We start from the raw sequence: 18,706 nt of genomic DNA, 5'->3' as shown, positions 1-18,706 counted from the left end.
CCATGAGAACACTGGGTCATCTGCAAGGTGCAAACACATGGAAGAAGTTCCTACATGTAGTCTCCCTGCAATCAGGGTCACTGTTTTCTGAGCATTGCCATCCAAAAGGAGGGAGTGCATATGCTGATACTTCTGTGTATAGGTCCTGTGCTTAAAAGCCAGCCCCCATATGGAGGTGGGGCTCAGGAGCAACACACTCATGACTGCTCTCCCTCTCCTCATATTCAGTCAATGTGTGGAGGGGTCTTCTGTACAAAGCTGGGAGAAGGGCATTTCATGATGTACAGGGCTGCACTGAATGAGTACAAGTTCCTCAGGCCATAAAACAGAGATAGAATTCAACAAGATGTGAACACACTGGAAAAGTGGGCAGATGTGAAGAAAATGCAGTTTAACAAGGATAACTGCCAAGTTCTACATCTGGGTAACAAAAATGAGTAACACAAATATTGGATGGGCGGTACACTTCTGGGTAGTGGTATACGTGAACCAGATCTTGGGGCATGGGTGGACCATAATTTAAATATGAACAACCAGTGTGATGCAGGAAGAAAAAAAGCTAATGAGATCAAAAGCTAATGAGATCTTGGGGTGTATCAACAGAGGTATAATATCCAAACCATAAGAGGTCATACTCCCACTGTACACTGGGGGACCAAGCCTATGAGGAAAGGCTTGAAGGACTTAGGAATCTTCAGTCTAGAGAAAAGGAGGTTGAGAGGGAACATGATTGCTCTTGTTAAGTATTGGAAAGGCTGTCACTGTTCCTGTTCCTGCTGGCAGCAGAGGAGAGGACTTGCAATAAGGGGTTTAAATTAAGGGTGGGAAGATACCAGCTGGATATAAGGAAAAACTTTAGAGTTTCCAAGCGTTGTTCAACAGTGGAAGCAGCTACCTTGGAAGGTGGTGAGCTCCCCCTCACTGGCAGTATTTAAGCAGTGGCTGGACAAACACTTGTCAGGAATTCTGTAGGCTGATCCAGCATTGAGTAGGAGGTTGGATTACATGGCCTTTATGGCCCCTTCCAACTCTGATTCTATAATTGTATAAGCAACAGTCAATGTTGGACTCTTGAGACAGGAATACAAATAAGAACTTAACTGGCTTAGTGTGGGGAGCGGGGAGGAAGAACCTATATCTTTGTGAAATGTTATATACTTCAAAAATTTTTTTAAAAAAATTCCAAGAAATCATTAGGCAATTAAAGACTACTTTGCAATTCCAAGTTACTGTGTAATTAACTAAGACTGCAGGAGGTTAGTTCCTTGATGAGAGAAAGCCTCATATTTCAAGTATGCCACTGAATGTAGGTTTCATCTTCATTTATTATTATAGTTTATTGCATTATTAAGGGCTATTATATTTATAAACTGTGAACTTTCCTGCCTGCTTGCATTTAAATCCCATCTAAGTGTGACAATATAGGACACAGCAGTGTGTTTAACAGTCATGTTTTATTTATATAGTTTCAAGAACTCCTTTTGTTTGCTATATGCTATAACATTCCAGTGTATTTTTGAAGTTTACTATATAGAAATTGTTGCTATTGAGGAAGGAAATTGTATTGGATCAGCTTTCTCATTGCCTCATAATCCCAGAGAATCAGTGCAATTTCCATTGGCTTTAACCTAACAATTCTAAGGCTAGGACTCAAAAAGGCTAGGGCTATTAAACATATAACACAAAATACCTTACTAGGAAAGAATCAACATAATTTCTACAAATGCCCAACTTGATTCACTAACAGTTTATAATTCTTTGAGGGTTTCAACACATGCATACTCTTTTGGCTAATATATGTTTAGATTTTCAAAAAGCTTTAAACAGGCCCCTTATCAAATGTTCTAAGGAAACATATCAATATTAAGACAGTGAGGTCTGTTACAGATTAACAGCTGGTTTTAAGACAGGCAGCAGAAGTTAATAACAAACAATTTTAATAAATGAAGAAATAAAAAGGTTGCTCTTTCTCGCTGTCATGATTACTCTCTTTTAATTGTGGGTAGATAAAAAGGTAAAGGTAGCACCAGTCGTTTCTGACTCTGGGGTGATGTTGCATCATGACATTTTCATGGCAGACTTTGTCATTGCCTTCCCCAGTCATCTACACTTTCCCCCCAGCAAGTTGGGTACTCATTTTACTGACCTCGGAAGGATGGAAGGCTGAGTCAACCTTGAGCCGGCTACCTGAATCCAGCTTCTGCCGGGATCAAACTCAGGTTGTGATCAGAGAGAGCGGACTGCAGGACAGCTTTACCACTCTGAGCCATGGGGCTGCTATTGTGGGTAGACACATGTCTTCAAATTTGTTGTTATTTCTTTCGCTTGCTCAAGGTATATAATGCTGCCACTAGGAATTTATTTCCAACCTTATTATTTAACCTCTCCAAGGTATTGTGCCCAAGCTCTAAAGCTCCTGAATTGGTCTATGTGGTCCTGATGATGAGACTCTAGTATTTAAATAGCATATTATGGGGTTAACAATAAACAAAATAAAACTTTATCTTTATAAGAAGCATGTTGGTTTCAAGAAGTTTTGTAACTTCCCTTCAGAGAATAAAAAAGTGTATGATGATAACTTCTGACTGACTGAGGTGTCACAATCGTTGACTTCACAATCACTCCTCTTTATCAAGTCCTTTCTCCTCAGAATGTACTTTGTATATATATTTGTAGTATATATTGCTCAGTTAACTCTTTCCCTTTCTTTTAACTCATGTTTCTGTCAGCTTCTTTTTTATCACACTTTTCTCATACTTTGACAGTATTAGGATTTGACTCTATCTAGTCACTAATATGTCCTCTGTAAGTATTCTACTTTCCTTTTTAGAATCTTAATGCTTTTCACAGCACTGTATGGGATTCTAATCAGAAGACCGCTTTGTCAGAGTCTGTAGACTGAATCTGGTCACAGCTGACTGTTAACTGCTGACTGCCCAATAACTTCTGCCTCCTCTCTCTCCACAGACACTTCTTAGCTCTGGCCCTGCACTCTGTTACCAACAAATAACCTCACTCACTTATTCCCCTCTTCCAACCCCCTTGCTCTTCTACCAAACATTTAGAAGAAGAAGAAGAGATTGGATTTATACCATGCCCTTCACTACCCAAAGGAGTCTCAGAGTGGTTTATAATCTCCTTTCCCTTCTCCTCTCTGCAACAGACACCCTGTGAGGTAGGTGGAGCTGAGAGACCTCTAACAGAAACTGCTCTTGAGAGGAACAGCTCTGCAAGAACTTGTGACTGACTCAAGGATACATCAGCAGGTGCATGTGGAGGAGTGGGGAATCAAACTCGGATCTCCCAGATAAAAGTCCACATACTTAACTACTACATCAAACTGGCTCTCTTACTGAAACACACACTTAAAACTTTAAATTATTAAACTCTCCATCTCTCTCAGGGATCTCTGTCAGAACATTGCTATATATTTTTTTTTTCATAAATGAGAATGGAGTGTGAGATAACCAAGTTTGTAGACTATACTAAATTATTAAGCTCCAAGCAACCTACAAAATCCAAAGGATCTTTTCAAACTAATTTGGCAATCCTGTGCAGAATTAACTAATCTAAATTAACTGATTTCATACTAGCAACTGAAATTAAATGCAGATAAATACAAAGTGATTTAGACTGGGCTGCCTCCACATCAATATATCTAATTGTTAGCATAGCCAGATCTGTGAATATAAAACAGGTATTTTCTACTAATCTGAGAAAAGCCCCAAGATTGCAAAAAAATTAGGAAATTTTAAAAAACACATGTATACAGGGGAGTTAATAAAACTTCCCCAAATAATAGAATCTGCCACTGCTATCAGGCAACTGCAGTACAGCCAGTTGAAGCCTTCATTCTTGTCACTAAAAGGTAGGGCGGGGAGGGGCGGGTGGGGGAGTTTCAGAGACCTTTCCAGGGCTGTTTTGGCCTTTGATGGAGAAAAGGAAGTATGGAAAGGTGAGAATACAGGTGCAGCCAGGAAGAGGAAAAGTGAAAATAGTGTGGGGAAAGAGATACAGGGGAAAGTGAGCCCCCCTCCACAAGGCCTTGTGGATACGCCAAGGTGCAACTGAACTGGGCTCAGCCCAACTGTCAGAAGTGTGCAGAATTTTCCCAGAGAGAGGGAAGGAGGGAAAGCTGAAGGGGGTGGGGTAGGTTGGCTGATGAGTAGGAAGGAGAGAATGATAATGAAAACAGGAAGATGCTATGAGGGCTTTCAGGAAAGGGATGGAGGAAACAATGGAGGAGGAGGAGAAAATGAGATGTCCCTGAAAGTCCTTGTGAGTACCTTGCTTTAGGGTCTCACTGAAAAAATGATAGAAATCAAGATTGTGGTGCTGAGTTATTAAGAAAGGATAGAAAATAAACAACCACCATTGTAATGTTATACAATAAATATAAGGTACTTGTACATTTAAAATACTGTTTATAATTCTCTTCACTATAAAAATGAATATGGGTATTCAGCAAACCACTGTGGTATAATGGTTGGCATCTGGCTTAAAGAGGATAACTAGGCCAAGGTCAGCCAGTAAGCTTCATGGCAGAGTCTACTTTGTCCTAGGTATGCCTTGAGACAAAAATGTAAGTATGTAGGAGGGGTTATGTATGTAAATAAAGTAAACGATGTACAATTAATTCATTAATTACCATATGACCGTGTGTAGTATAGCTAGGAGATTCTAAGATTGTCTAGCAGCCAGAAGTTTAGCTTTTTAAAGTGTTATACACCACTTGGTGAGCTAGTTTTTTAAGGCAAGAGATGTTTCAGAGGCGGTTTCCCATTGCTTGCCTCTGTGTCATGCCCCATCCAAATACTAGCCAGGGCCCACCCAGCTTAGCTTCAGAGATCTGAGGAGATCAGTCTAGCCTCAGCTATCCAGGTCAGGGCAAATTATGCACAGTCAAGACCATAGACAGAAAAGTTTAGGCAGGGGGAGCCCAGGGGATACATTTTTGGTGTGTGTGTGGGTGCTGGGGGCCCAAAATGACATCACAAATGATGTCACATTTTTAATTAAAAAAAAAACCTGGGCAGCCAGCCGCAAGTTAAAGAAAAACCTTGTGTGTTTTGGGGATTGACCCCTTTGCCTCCTCGCTCCATTGCTTTGTTCGTTTTCTAGCACCAGCACTCCCCCTCTCTTCAAACAATGGGATTATCTAAAGCCATATTTTGATGGGGCTCATAAGGGAAGCTAGTTAAGGTATAATACAAGAGAACCAAGAGAACCATAATAGCATAGAAATATATTTTGTGTATTAATTATAAGATCAGTTTAGTTTCTAAACTAAACTATATTCACAGCAATATGTGCTTAAGTAGCCTGCAAGAAATGCACCAACAAAAGAATTACTGACTGTACTGTTCGTATGGGAAAAGTGCACATAATGGCTGGTGATGGAACAAATGAATGGCTTTCCACAGCTCTCCCAAGACAAGCTTGGATCATCTTCTTAAATGTGTGCTGTCTGCGTTGACTCCCTCTTGATTATGTTTACTTTGGCAGCCATTTTAGGAGATAGCAATACCATGCTTTAGAGAAGGTGAGATCAAGGCTTTCTTCAGGCTATGCTAATAATTAGCCACCTGCATGCTTCCCCATCACCTAGAGTTACCAGCTGGGAATGGGGATCCCCTACCATGGGCCCTGTACCCACTAGCAATTAGCTGGCCGGTGGGGGGGACTTACTGGCAGAAGAGGCAGGCCTAGGCTGATGTCACTTGCAATGCAGCGATATAATAGCCATTTTTACCATTCAAGTTTTGCCCAAATACTAGAGCATTGCCATGATGCTGGTAATAGGACATGCCAGAAGTGATGTTGCCCCTTGCTAAAAATGAAGACAAGATCTTCCCCCACTCCTGTTAAGTCCCCCCAACCCTGAATCCTGCTATTGCCACTAGAGTTTGAACCTGCCTAAAGCTCATTGTAATTTCATCAGCAACAACGTCTTCCTTGTCTAATCTAATTACTATCAAGCAGCTGGATGGGCCTGATTACTTTTACTGACTTTGCCTGAATACCTTCTTCCAACCTGCTGGCCCCTTTGTCCACCCTGCCTGGATGCAGTTACCTTTTGTTACCTTTTCATGAAGGGCCCCTGCATTCAATCAGAACCAGAAAATCCACAGATTCTCATCCTGGACTCACTCTGAATTCCTCGACTTCACAATTATTTCTTTGATATGCATTTGTACGGGGTACTATAACTATTACTATACTGCCTGCCAAAACTGTGTAGCCTCATCCTTCAGCTGTATCAGTGGCTGTCAACTCCACTTTTCTGGAACCAGCAGACTTCTTAATATTTCCTTGAGACTTTTGGAAGCTCTGTCTAAAGATCCCATAGACAATTTCTGGATTATCTAAATAGACAATGTACTCTAACTCAGCAGACTGCGGATAGGCAAACTGTTTCTGTTCTCTTTTCTTTTAAAACCTCTCCTTTCCCCTTTTAAACCCCCCTTCCCACTTTTCTTTGTGGCCATTTTATTTCTCATTTTATTCCTCAGCTATGATGTAACTCTTAATATGCATGTCCTTCTGCACACAACAATTTCACTACACTTTTTCAATTCTTATGCCTACATTTCCTTCAATAAATTCTATATCTTGCTTTGGAAAAGATCTTGTTGTTTAGTGGTTACTAGTAATCTGTTGCTCTTAAGCTCCCTATGTTTTTGCTATAATTCTCTTTTAATAAACTTCTTTGTCAAACCATGTACCAGAACTCTTAGGGGTCAGAGTCCTCACCAAAAGAGCACTATTAGGCATAATTTTAGAGTACAAGGGCTTGAAAAGGAAAAATAGAAAGCCCACTACTGTTTTTGCACACAGCTTACCACGCGGTCATGTTCCTGTTCTCTCCGCAGCATCTGTCGGATTTCCCATTATCTGCGCCGGAGTTACAGGAAGTGCCGCGGCTTTTGTGTAGCAAACGTAAACTGGGTTTTAGCAGTCTACGTTTGTTACGCAAAAGCCATGGCACTTCCTGTAACTTTGGGGCATAATGGGAAATCCGACGACGCTGCGGAGAGAACAGGAACGTGACTCCGTGGTAAGCTGTGTGCAAAAATGATCCACATTTGTCCAGGTTCTGGCCTTTGATTTTATTTGTAAAGTGAACACATGTTGGCTGCTTCTTACAAACAGGTGTTCATGCATACATGCAATTTGTGTGTAATCACTATAACATGTGAACAGAGTTAGTGTCTTTTCCACATGGAGTCTGTATAGACACTTCTAATAGTTGCCTGGGTAGTACAAACCACAAAAACTATCTGTATAGAATGAACTTGGCTGCATTTTAACTACTAGATTGGGTTATTCACTGCTTTCATGGAGGTCATGGTTTGCCACAGGGCTTCCCAATGTGACACCCATGGGCACCATCGACATCTTTACTGGTGCCCAGGGCCAGCACATAGGAGTAGGCCAAGTAGGTGGCTGCCTCGGGCACCGCTTGGCCTAGGGGCGTTATGAGGCACCCCCTCTCCCCACAGCTGCTGCCATTCATTCCCTCTCTGTGGCCGCCCACCCACAACTGTTCACCTCCCCATGGCTGCCCACCCGCTGCCACTTGCTTCCTTGTCGCCACCTGCCGCCATTTGCTTCCCTGTGGCTGCCCGCTGCTATACACGTCCCTGCTCGCCATTTGCCTCCTCATGGCCACATGATGCTGTCCCCTCCCCCCACAACCACTTGCTGCCATTTGCTTCCCTGCCCGCTGCCGCTGTCTCCCCACGGCTGGCCGCCACCGTCCCCTGCCCGCCACCACTGACCCCACCCCCAATGGCAGCTGCCTGCTGGGCAAAGTCTGGGGGGGGGCGGGCACATGGCAGTGAAGTCATTATGATATCATTGTGATGCGTGCAAAAAAAACATGGGGGGGTGGAGGTCAGGGGTTTGGCCTAGGGGCGCAGGCACCCTTAGCCCTGGGCCTGCTGGTGTCTGCCAAGTTTTTCAGAAAGTGCACATGATCCAGTGGGACTTCTGCCCATCAGGGCTTCTGATCAAAGATCAATGGAAATCTGATTGGTTACTAAGATTAAAAGGCATCTTATTAAACCAAGCTGCTGTCTAATATGTTGACTATTAGAATTATTAATAATAACTTCACTCCCTGAAATTTTGTGATTGGCTCTGCCTCCTGTGGTAGCCATTTTGTTGTTGTGCCTACCACCTATGTTAGAATTCCAAATGAGCCTGCAAGCTGAAAAACATTGGGGACTGCTAGTCTACCAGTTGTCTGTCATTTAGCAGTGAGAGCCTAGTCACACAGTACCAGCCCTTATAAGGGACACAATAGGTGCGTAGGTACCTTTGTGTGAATAGGCCCATAGAGTGGAGGTCTGATCTCTCAGGATGTATATGAGCTTCTGCTTTCCTGTTTCCAAATTTTAGCAAATGTCAGGCCTTTCATAATTTCCAAAAAAATATTAAACACAGAACAACAACCCCAGAAAACTGGAAATATTGCATAGCAAGTTTCCTCACTCTCCATTCCATGATAGGTTTGAACCTTGCTTTTGTATTATTTAGACTTATTTCTTACAGAAAATGATTAAATTCTTATCATCAATAGTTTCCTGCCAGCTAGCACTAGTAAAATTTTATTAGTTCCCACATTTCCAAGTTGTTAAAGGCATCTTCTATATAAACATTATTAAACAGTATATTCAACTATATTTTTTCAACACACAGCCATTTTTAATGTTAGTTTTTTCCCTTGTTTATTTTATTAAATTTCTGATGCCTGACAGCAGAAAAGAATAATTAACATTTGCTCTCCATGTACCAAGTACCAGAGAGCTAGGGAATAAATCAGAAAATGGCTTTATAAAATATAAACTTATCATAGTACAAATAATCTGCCATTAAAAAAAAAATAAATTCACCCCTTTTAAGTAGAATAACTGTCGCGTGTCTGCGGCCATATCCATTTTCAACGTAACATGAGTAATTTCCGAGGTCTCCTTCTTCCACTGAGTCAAGGATTAATGAGATGGAAACTTCTTGTTCTCCGAGATGTTCCTTAAGAACTCTGGTGCAAGAAAAATCAAATTATTCATATGCAAAGTTATGTACAGAATATCAAAGCAAAAGATAATCTTGATGTGATGTTTTTCAGAAATACAAACATTCTGGTTTCAAATTGGCTACAGTGTACTCTTAATCTTAATTAAGTTATATAATGCCCTTTTCTTCCATATTATTAATGAGGATGTTTAGTTTTGAAGATGCTAATAAGGGCTGCAATTAATTTGCTGGCATTAAGCACATCCTGATGATACTGGGGTTTTTGTACAAAATGTTGGCAAAGGTTTACATGCTCTTTTAAAAGTTTTAAAGGGCTGATTGAAACTATGGAATATAGAAGAAGTTTGGAGAAAGTGACTGTTTGTTGGTTCTGACATAAAACAGGATGCCCTTTTTCATAAGAGATTTACATATCTATCTATCTATCTATCTATCTATCTATCTATCTATCTATCTATCTATCTATCTATCTATCATCTGGATTTTATATATAATGTGTAAACCTGGCACATTTGATTGACATGCTAAAACTCTGACTCTCTTGCTATATTGAAATATCCTGTATTGTGACTGAGTGATGTAATTACTGTTTCTCAAATTATACAGAAGAATATTGTGAAAAAATAAGACAAAAAGTTAATAAATCAGACAAAATATGTTCTCCACACACATAAATCCAAAAGAGAACTTCCATTTCATCGCTAATGTTCACCTGCATCCATGAAGGATTAATGTAATCACTCTGAGTGTAAACACATGGAGATGACCACCAGTCCATGTTCTGCCTTAGCAAGTGCAAGGAGAAAAGTAAAGAAGAAATTTCTTTACACTGTCATCACCACCCCCCCCAGAACAAAAAAGAAATAAAAATACTTCAGGGTCCTTCCTAAAGAGGCATAAAATTATCAAACCAATATGCACAAGCTCTTTTAAACTTTTAAAAGCTCAAAGTCTCTAGCCAAATATCTCTGGGAGAACTTTAGATAAGCAATACAGCATGCCAGCTAGTCATACAATTCGGTACATTGTAGTGAAATAAAATGGAGTGGAATAAAATGAATGCATATTTGGGGTGAAACTGTAGATTTCATATTTTGTTGTTGCCAAGTATGACAATTTGAATTCTGCTTACCTGTAATTACAAATGTTGCAGAACAGATTTTCTTCATCATTTTACTCTAAAATACTCATGGCCTGCACCCACAGAATTAACTGCCTATTTCAAGAAAATATATAAACCCCTGGCCTATATTACATCTCTGTTTTTTTATTATACCTTTTCAACTTCCTTTCCCCTCTCTGACTACTTCTTAGACCATTATTCTCTTATTTAAGATGATAAATGTAGCTATTCTGAACCAATCCATTGGTTCATTTGATAGACTTATTGTCCCTAAATATGTCCAACCTCTTTTGAAATCTTCTAAAATAGCAGTCATCACCATATTTTGTGATACTGAGTTCCACAAGTAAACCAGTCATTGTATAAATGAGCACAACCTAATCTGCTTCCAATCATAGTGTAACAGCAAGTTCTAGTATACAGCAGGGATAAATGTTTCTGTCTATCCACTTTCTCTACAGTATGTATAATTTTGAAAACGTCCATCATGCACCATTCAGTTACCATTTTCTAAACCAAAAAGTCCCAAATATTCTAGCCCTGACAGAGGACAGGTAATCAATTTTTATTGCTCATTTCTACATTTTCCCCCAGCCCTTCAATATTCTTTTTGAGATGCAGTGACCAGAACTGACCACATATTTCAAATGCAGTTACATCACAGGCTCAAATAAGGGTCCAAGGAAAGATCATGGCTCAGTGCATCTGCTTTGCATGCAAAAGTTCCCAAGTTCCATCCCCATCATCTCAAGTTAAAAGTCCAGGTAGTAGGTAATATGAGAGAGCCACTGCCTCTGTAGATGAATGGGCTGAGTCAGTATTAGGCAGCTTCACGTAGCATTGTTAAGGCAATTTTATTATTAATCTATTCTAATGATCTTTAGGATAGAATTTGCCATTTTGATTGCCACTGCATATTGAGTTGCAAAGTTCTCCAAGAGAAGGGACACAGTGATAATGGGAGATTTCAATTACCTGGACATCTGTTGGAAGTTCAACTCTGCTAAAAATGAAAGGTCAAATAAATTCCTGACTTGTCTTGCTGACAACTTCCTATTCCAGAAAGTGGAGAAGAAAACCAGGAAATCTGCTATTTTGGATTTGATTCTCACCAACAAGGAAGAATTGGTTGATGAGGTTGAAATAGTGGGCACCCTGGGCAGTAGTGACCATGTGATTTTGGAATTTACATTCTTAAGGAAGGGGAAAGCTGTATGTAGTCAGACATATAGGTTGGACTTCAGAAAGGCAAACTTCAACAAACTTAGAACTATACTGGGTAAAATCCCATGGTCACAAATACTTAATGAGAAGGGGGTTCAAAAGGGGTGGGAATTTCTTAAAAAATGAAATATTGAAAACACAATCACAGACAATTCCTGTGAGAAGAAAAAATGGAAGAAGCCTAAGGAAGCTGAGGTGGCTCCATAAACAGCTCTCTAAAAACTTGAGAAATAAAAAAGACTCCTTTAGGAAATGGAAGGAGGGCCTTATAGTCAAGTATGAATATAAACAAATCACCAGTTCTTGTTAGGAAAGCTAAAGCTCAGTATGAGCTTAGCCTAGTCAAAGATGCCAAAAACAACAAACAAGGATTCTTTTCTTATGTTCAGAGTAAAAAAAAGACCAAGGGTAGACTGGTTGTGAGGGCAGGAAAGTGAAATTGTAACAGGTGATGAAGAGAGGGCAGAATTTCTCAATTCCTACTTTTCCTCCGTCTTCTCTTCTTACAGAATCTGAGGCTTGCAGCCAGCAGCAACGTTGCTAGGCTGCGTTAGCCTGTTTGCTGCTAGGACTGAGGGAGTCGGCATGCGCTGTTTGGGCGCACAATTCTGTGGGCGGGGTTTGGCATTCCGAACTGTCAGACTCTGCTCTGCCTTCGAGTCCTTCAGACGTTTGGGAGGCAGCTCGAAGGCTTCTGAGGCCTTTATGGTTGCGTCAGGGGCTTCGCAGCAGTGGCGAGCGTCAGAATAAGATTTGCGGCGGCAGCAGCAGTGGCGGCGGCTTGTCTGAGGCTGAGTTTGCTTGGGGCTGGCCTGGGTGTGCCTGGGGCGGGGGACCGGTCTTCCAGGAGCCTGGGTGGTTGGAACCTGGGGTGGTTGGCCTCCTTCCTTGTTGGGAGTAGGCATAATGGAGTCCCAGGTGGGTGTTTTTTGGATGGCTGGAGGATTGAAGGCTGCCTTTTTTCGAAGGAAGGGGTGGTGTTACCTTTTTAGTCCCTTTATTTGAAAGGGTGGCTGCCATTCCTGTGTCCCTGAGGGGCATATCCCACCATACCCCGGTAGGATTCGTTTTTAAATAGTTAAGCGGGGTCAATTGTAGGTGGGAGTGGGATAAGGGATTTGCAAGGAAGTCCAGAGTTGTCACTAGTGTTCCTCAGAGCTGGGTTAGTGTGAGTTACGCTAACAGTAGGGTTAGTTACGCTCACAGTATTGCACTGGTGGGTGGCCATTTTAGGGCCCTTTCCTTGTGAGGGAGGGTAGTGATAAAAAAGACAGTAGGGCAGCCATTTTAAGTCCCTTTCTTGTTGAGGGGAAGGCGGCCATCTTAGTGGGGATTTGTTGGAGGCCATTTTGTGGTGCTGTTCCTTCTGCTAAAATGGCAGGAGGTAAAGGGTCGTGTAAGCCCAAGGGGAAGAAGCCTAAGCCTAGGGCACCTAAGGTACCGTCTAAGAGGCCACCACCCCCGTCATCCTCGTCTGATGAGGAGGGTGATGTAATGGTGGATGCTAATATCATTAGTAGACTGCAGGTTTTGGAGCAGGCATCAGGTATCCCTTCTCTGGGGGGGGGGGGGCAGAGGGACCTAGGCCCTCTAAAAAAGGTAAGCAGGCTAATATACTTACCAGGCTGTCTATTCTTGAGGGCAGGTCTGGTGGAGTGGTGCCTGGCAGGGATCTTGGCCTTGGTGGTCCTGAGTTGGGTACGGTGGCGACAGCTGGAGCATCGGGAAGCGGTTTGCCATTTGTTCCTTCTGGATTTGGAGGTAGGTCTGGTGATAACTGGCAGGCTGGTGCAGGGCAAGTTTGGCCATGGGGGCCTTGGGGACCAGCTTTAGGGGTCGGGCAGGGTACGTCTGCTGCAGGTGTTGGGGTGCTGGCTCCTTTGGGAGCTGGTGCAATCCTCAATTGGGGCTGGCCTAATGTACAAGGTAATGCTGGTGCTTATCCCGGCGCAGGGCTTCCTGGCTTGGCAGGTTCCTTTATGGGTGGACCTTCCCCTTATGGGATGGTTCCTTTTACATCCTTACCCTTTGGGGATGTTGCCTTGCCGTTAGGGGACCACTTGCTTCCCACAACCAGGGAGAAAATCCTGAAAGGGGAGTATGTGGACATTTTTTCTTTGCTCTTTCGAGAGTTGGAGAAAAAAAGATAAGGAAGAGTTGGATGATAAGGAGAAAGAAAAAATGAAAAAAAAAACAGAAAGTTGACAGGACCTGGGTGAATTGGTTGTCAGGGTTTTGTATTTATGCTGGGGTTATTGCCCGGGTGCAGCCGTAGCGGGCAGCTGCCCTTTTTTAATATTTAGATATAATCTATAAGGAATACATGGCATTTAGTGGCCCTGCCTGGTTGCAATATGATCAGGAGTTTTGGATGAGGGCTGCCTTGTATCCATCACTTCTGTGGGACCATATTCATCAGCAGCTGTGGCTGCAGGTTATGTCCCCGGCTAGGCCTAATTTGGGTGATCGCTCTGATTGCGGTCACCTGGTGAGCAGGTCAGCTGCATTGTCTTTGACTTCATCCAGCTCTCCCTGTGGTGCAGTGGGGCAGGCTGTTCAACCCCGCTTGCTCTGCTGGGAATATGGGTCTTTGGGAGTGTGTAACAGGAAGGCTTGCCAGTTCAAGCATGAATGCCCCATGTGTGGGGGGTCACACTCCTTTGATAGCTGCCCCAGAGCAAGGGTAAGAAAAAATGCAAAGAAGCCTGGTGGGGGTGGTGGATCCTATCCAGCTAAGAAAGGGGCCCAGCCCGATAAGGGTGCGGCCCCTTGAGCGTTGGCTGTCGAGGTATCCTCGAAGGGTTGACAGTTTGTATTTGTTAGAAGGTTTTATAGTTGGTTTTAGGATCCCTTATCAGGGGCCTCGGGTTCCTTTTATGGCTGGGAACCTTAAGTCAGTTAAGGGTTTGGAGCAAGTTGTTGGGGACAAGATAGCCAGGGAGTTGGCGGAGGGTAGGATCTTGGGTCCTTTCTCTCATCCTCCGGTGGGTACTCTTAGGGTTTTGCCATTAGGTGTGGTGCCGAAAAAGGCGCCTGGTGAATTTCATTTGATTCACCATCTCTCTTTCCCCAGGGGAAAGTCTGTGAATGATGGAATTCCTGAGCATTTATGCTCAGTCAGGTATACTAGCTTTGACCAGGCTGTAGCTGTGGTGAGATGCTGCGGGGTGGGTGCAGAGTTGGCAAAATGAGATATTAAATCTGCATTTCACCTTCTACCAGTGCATCCCGAGGATTTTGAGCTTTTGGGGTTTTCTTTTGAAGGCCAATTTTATATGGATAGTGCATTGCCAATGGGCTGCTCTGTGTCATGTTCCGCTTTCGAGCGCTTCAGCACATTTTTGGATGACTACCTTTTTGTGGGTCCCAAAGGGACGGAGCGTTTTGGGCAGCTCCTGTCAGTTTTACTGAGCTGGTGGCTGAGCTTGGGGTCCCTTTGGCAACTGAAAAAATGGAAGGTCCGGTCCAAACACTGACCTTTTTAGGGATCGAGATAGATACTGTTGCACAGCAGTCTAGGGTACCTTTTCAGAAGATAGTTGAGTTGAAGGCTAGGATTTCTGCCTTTCTTCTTAAAAAGAAGGTTACCTTGCTGGAGTTACAACAGCTGGTGGGGCACCTCAACTTTGTGCGCAAAGTGGTTGCTCCAGGGAGGGCCTTTCTTAGAAGGCTTTGTGATGCTATGGCACGATTACGCCTGCCTCAGCATAGGACTCGGGTTACCTGCAGCATGAGGGATGATTTGAGGGTTTTGCAGGAGTTTTTGGAGTCCTTCAATGGAGTCTCCTTTTAGAGAGACGACATGTGGCTCGAAGCTGAGCTTCAGGTCATGTCTGATGATGCTGGGTCTTTGGGTTTTGGAGTCTATTTCCACAGACACTGGTGCACAGATAGTTGGCCTGATTCTTGGGTAAAGGTGGGTGTGAACCGAGATCTTACGTTTCTTGAGTTCTTTCCCATTTTAGTCGCGGTTTGGCTGTGGGTGAAGGATATGGCCAATCACATTGTCCATTTTTGGTGTGATAATATGGCAGTAGTCCACGCCATTAATTCCCTTTCATCCAAATCTCAGCGGGTGATGAGGTTGGTGAGGGCCTTCACTCTGCGCTGTTTGTGGCTTACACTCTGCGCTGTTTGTGGCTTAATATTTTGTTTTTAGCCAAACATGTTCCTGGGGTGAGTAACTGGGTGGCTGATGCTCTCTCTCGTAAACAGACAGAGAGGTTTCGTCAGCTGGCCCCAGATGCCGACAGAGAGGCGGTGCCAATGCCCCAGGAACTGTGGCTGATTGGAGAGCCGAGGCCTGCAGAGCGATAGGCCTAGCCATTGCACCCAGCACCAGGAAGTCTTATGAACAGGCTATGCAGCAGTTTGAAGACTTTAGGGCCGAGGTAGGGTATCGCATCATTTGGCCCCTTCTGGTGGAGAAGTTGCTCCACTACTGTGTTTCACTTTGAGGTAAGGGATTGGCCGTGTGATCCATTAGGGGGCGCCTGTCAGCACTGGCTTTTGCCAGTAAGGCGCTGGGTTATAGGGAAGAGACAGCTGACTCGGCTTTGAAAGATGTTGGAGAGGTGGGCCAGAGAGGCCGGACCCAGAGTGGACAAGCGGAATCCTATGTCTCCGTTGATTCTGCGGGGTTTGAGAGGGGTTTGGGACGTGGTGTGTGCTTCTGCTTTTGAAGCATGTTTGTTTCATGCTGCATCCTTAGTGGCGTTTTTTGGGGGGCCTTGAGAGTCAGTGAACTGGTGGCACAGTCCAGAAATGATGTTTCTGGCAAGGCTCTCTTATTGAGGGATCTGAGGCTATCTGAGGGTAAGGCAGTGATTACTGTCTGTCACTCTAAGACGGATCAGTTGCAAAAAGGTGTTGTACTTGAGTTGGGTTGTTGCTCAGAGCTTGAGCTGTGTCCGGTTACTACGTTGGCTGCTTATTTGGCAGACCGGGGGCCCGATGAGGGGTTTTTGTTTTGACATCATGATGGTAGCCCATTGACGAGACATCAGTTTTGGGCGGTGACGTCATGGGCTTTAGGGAAACTGGGTTTGACGGGAGTGCGGTTTGGGACCCACTCCTTTAGGATTGGGGCAGCCTCAATGGCTGCCGCCATTGGGTATCCTTCCTCTTCGATTCAGCGCTTGGGCCGTTGGCGTTCCTCGGCTTACAAGTCTTATGTTCGACTGTTTCTTAGGCCTTAGGTAGCTTGTTATTTGGTTGCTACTGGTTATGTGCCTGTTTAACTGTTTTTTTCTCTTTAGATGCTATTGTTCCTGGCCAGAGAAGCCAAGTTCTCATCTGTGGCCATAGCCACGTGTTTTGGGCCGCTCACCAGGCACGGAGAACTGCGGTCGGCTCTCAGCTGGGACTCAGCCAACATGTTGGTATCAAATGGTGGGGGCGCCAGGGCCTTCAGTGGCCGGGCCTGATGCCTTTGTTATTTCGAGATAGTGCGGGTCCCCCTCCCCAGGTTTTAATTGTTCACCTGGGAGGCAATGATTTGGGGCTTTTAAAGGGCAAAGCCTTAGTTTGGCAGGCCTGTGACAACTTTCAGCACATTAGGGAGGGATGGCCTGGGACCATCATAGTGTGGTCAGCCATGCTGCCCCGCCGGGTTTGGCATTGTGCTTGGGACCCTGCAGCTATTGAGAGGGCCCAGTATAAGGCTAATAAGGAAATTAAAAAGGTGTTAGAAGGAGTTTTGGGCCACTATTTGCCCCATCCGGACATTTTGATGAAATTTCCTGACCTCTACAGAGGGGATGGGGTGCATCTCTCAGAAAAGGGTAACATGCTTTTCCTGAGAGATTTGTGGCAAGGGTTGCGGGTAGCTTTGGGCCTCCCGGTGGGCATTAAGCCCTAAGTAGAGACTTGGCCTTAGTTGTGGCAGGTTTTGGGGGTTTAGGGCACTATGTGGCTAGGGGAGGACTGTGAAGCATCCCCCTTTTGGGGAATTAGGGGTCTGGCATGATCAACCTTGGGGTTTGGAGACCTGGGTTTGGAGAATGCAGACTGTCCTGGAGGCTCGGCTAGAGGGTGCCTTTCCGTCGAGACGTGCGTCTGGGTTTGGGCCCTCTGGTGCGTGCCTCCCTGCTGGGCCTGCCTGGAGGGAGCTGAGTCACTCAGCTCCGGCTGGGGGGCTGGGTCTCTCGCCCGCTAATGGCAGGGGAGCGGTCATGGTGATCCCTAGCCGTGGCCAGGCCGCTGGTTGGGTACCCTTGCTGTGGATTATGTTGTTTAATAAAAGTGGTCCAAGTTTATTCCAATACATTGTGTCCAACTCTTTATTCTGACCTTGGGGGGCAAACAGTGCTCAACATGGCAAAAACAGAACATATAATGAGGATATGGAGTTCCAACCCAGGATCAGCATACGGGTAGTACATAAACACCTAATTTCTTTAAATGAAACTGCTTAGTGCCAGATGAACTGCATCCTAGGGTTCTAAAAGAGCTTGCAGATGTAATTTCTGAGCCTCTGGCCATTATTTTTGAGAATTCTTGTAGAATAGGTGAGATGTCAGAAGACTGAAGGTGGGCAAATGTTGTCCCCATCTTCAAGAAAGGGAAAAAGAAGGATCTGGGTAACTACCAACTCATCACCTTGACATCTGTATCTGGAAAAGTTTTAGAACAAATAATCAAACAGTCAATCCTGGAACATTTAGAAAGGATGACTGTGATTATTAAGAGTTTCTCAAGAATAAGTCATGTCAGACTAAACTGATCTCTCTTTTTTTCTGGGTCAGGGAAATGCTGTAGACATAGTTTATCTTGATTTCAGTAAGGCTTTTGATAAGGTTCCACATACTCTTTGTTGGCAAGTTGGTAAAATGTTGTTTGGATCCTGTCACCATTAGGTGTATCTGTAACTGGTTGACAGATTGCACCCAAAGAGTGCTTGTGAATGGTCCCTCATCCTCTTGGAGAGGAGTGACAAGTGGAGTACCTCCAGGATCTGTCCTGGGGCCTGTTTTGTTCAACATCTTTATAAATGATTTGGATGAAGGAATAGAGTGAATGTATTGTGTATGTTATGTTTCGTAGCAGAAGTTCCGGCCAGGCTCATTGGAGCCTCTTAGAACTGAGCTTGGGAATTTAGGAACAATGGACAGCAGGATCCAAATCCCTGCTTTCCCAGTCTAACCACCAGCCCCCTGCTGGTTCAAATGACCCAATGGTGTCCTAGCACGGGAATTTGGGACTGTATATAGTTGGTCCTGTTGGCCCAGTTTGGCAGTCTTTGGTTTAACCATTGCCATGATGTAGCACAATAAAGAACTTTGATCACTTCAACCGTATCTCTCCATGCATCGAGCCCAC

At 43.9% G+C, this 18,706-nt stretch overlaps 1 protein-coding gene across 1 annotated transcript in view; it reads right to left on the bottom strand.

Moving 5' to 3' along the window:
* The window catches only part of IL1RAPL1 (interleukin 1 receptor accessory protein like 1), a 1,501,437-nt gene that overhangs the window by 74,499 nt on the left and 1,408,232 nt on the right, over nucleotides 1–18,706 (bottom strand). The window contains exon 9 of the mRNA XM_060234094.1: nucleotides 8,898–9,043. Within this exon, the coding sequence (XP_060090077.1) occupies nucleotides 8,898–9,043 (146 nt within the window). The remainder of the gene's footprint in view (nucleotides 1–8,897; nucleotides 9,044–18,706) is intronic.

This window comes from Heteronotia binoei, chromosome 3 (genome assembly GCF_032191835.1).
Source record: "Heteronotia binoei isolate CCM8104 ecotype False Entrance Well chromosome 3, APGP_CSIRO_Hbin_v1, whole genome shotgun sequence".
Taxonomy (NCBI): domain Eukaryota; kingdom Metazoa; phylum Chordata; class Lepidosauria; order Squamata; family Gekkonidae; genus Heteronotia; species Heteronotia binoei.
Note: the sequence above shows the minus strand (reverse complement) of the source record. Positions and strands in the feature narration are given on the sequence as shown.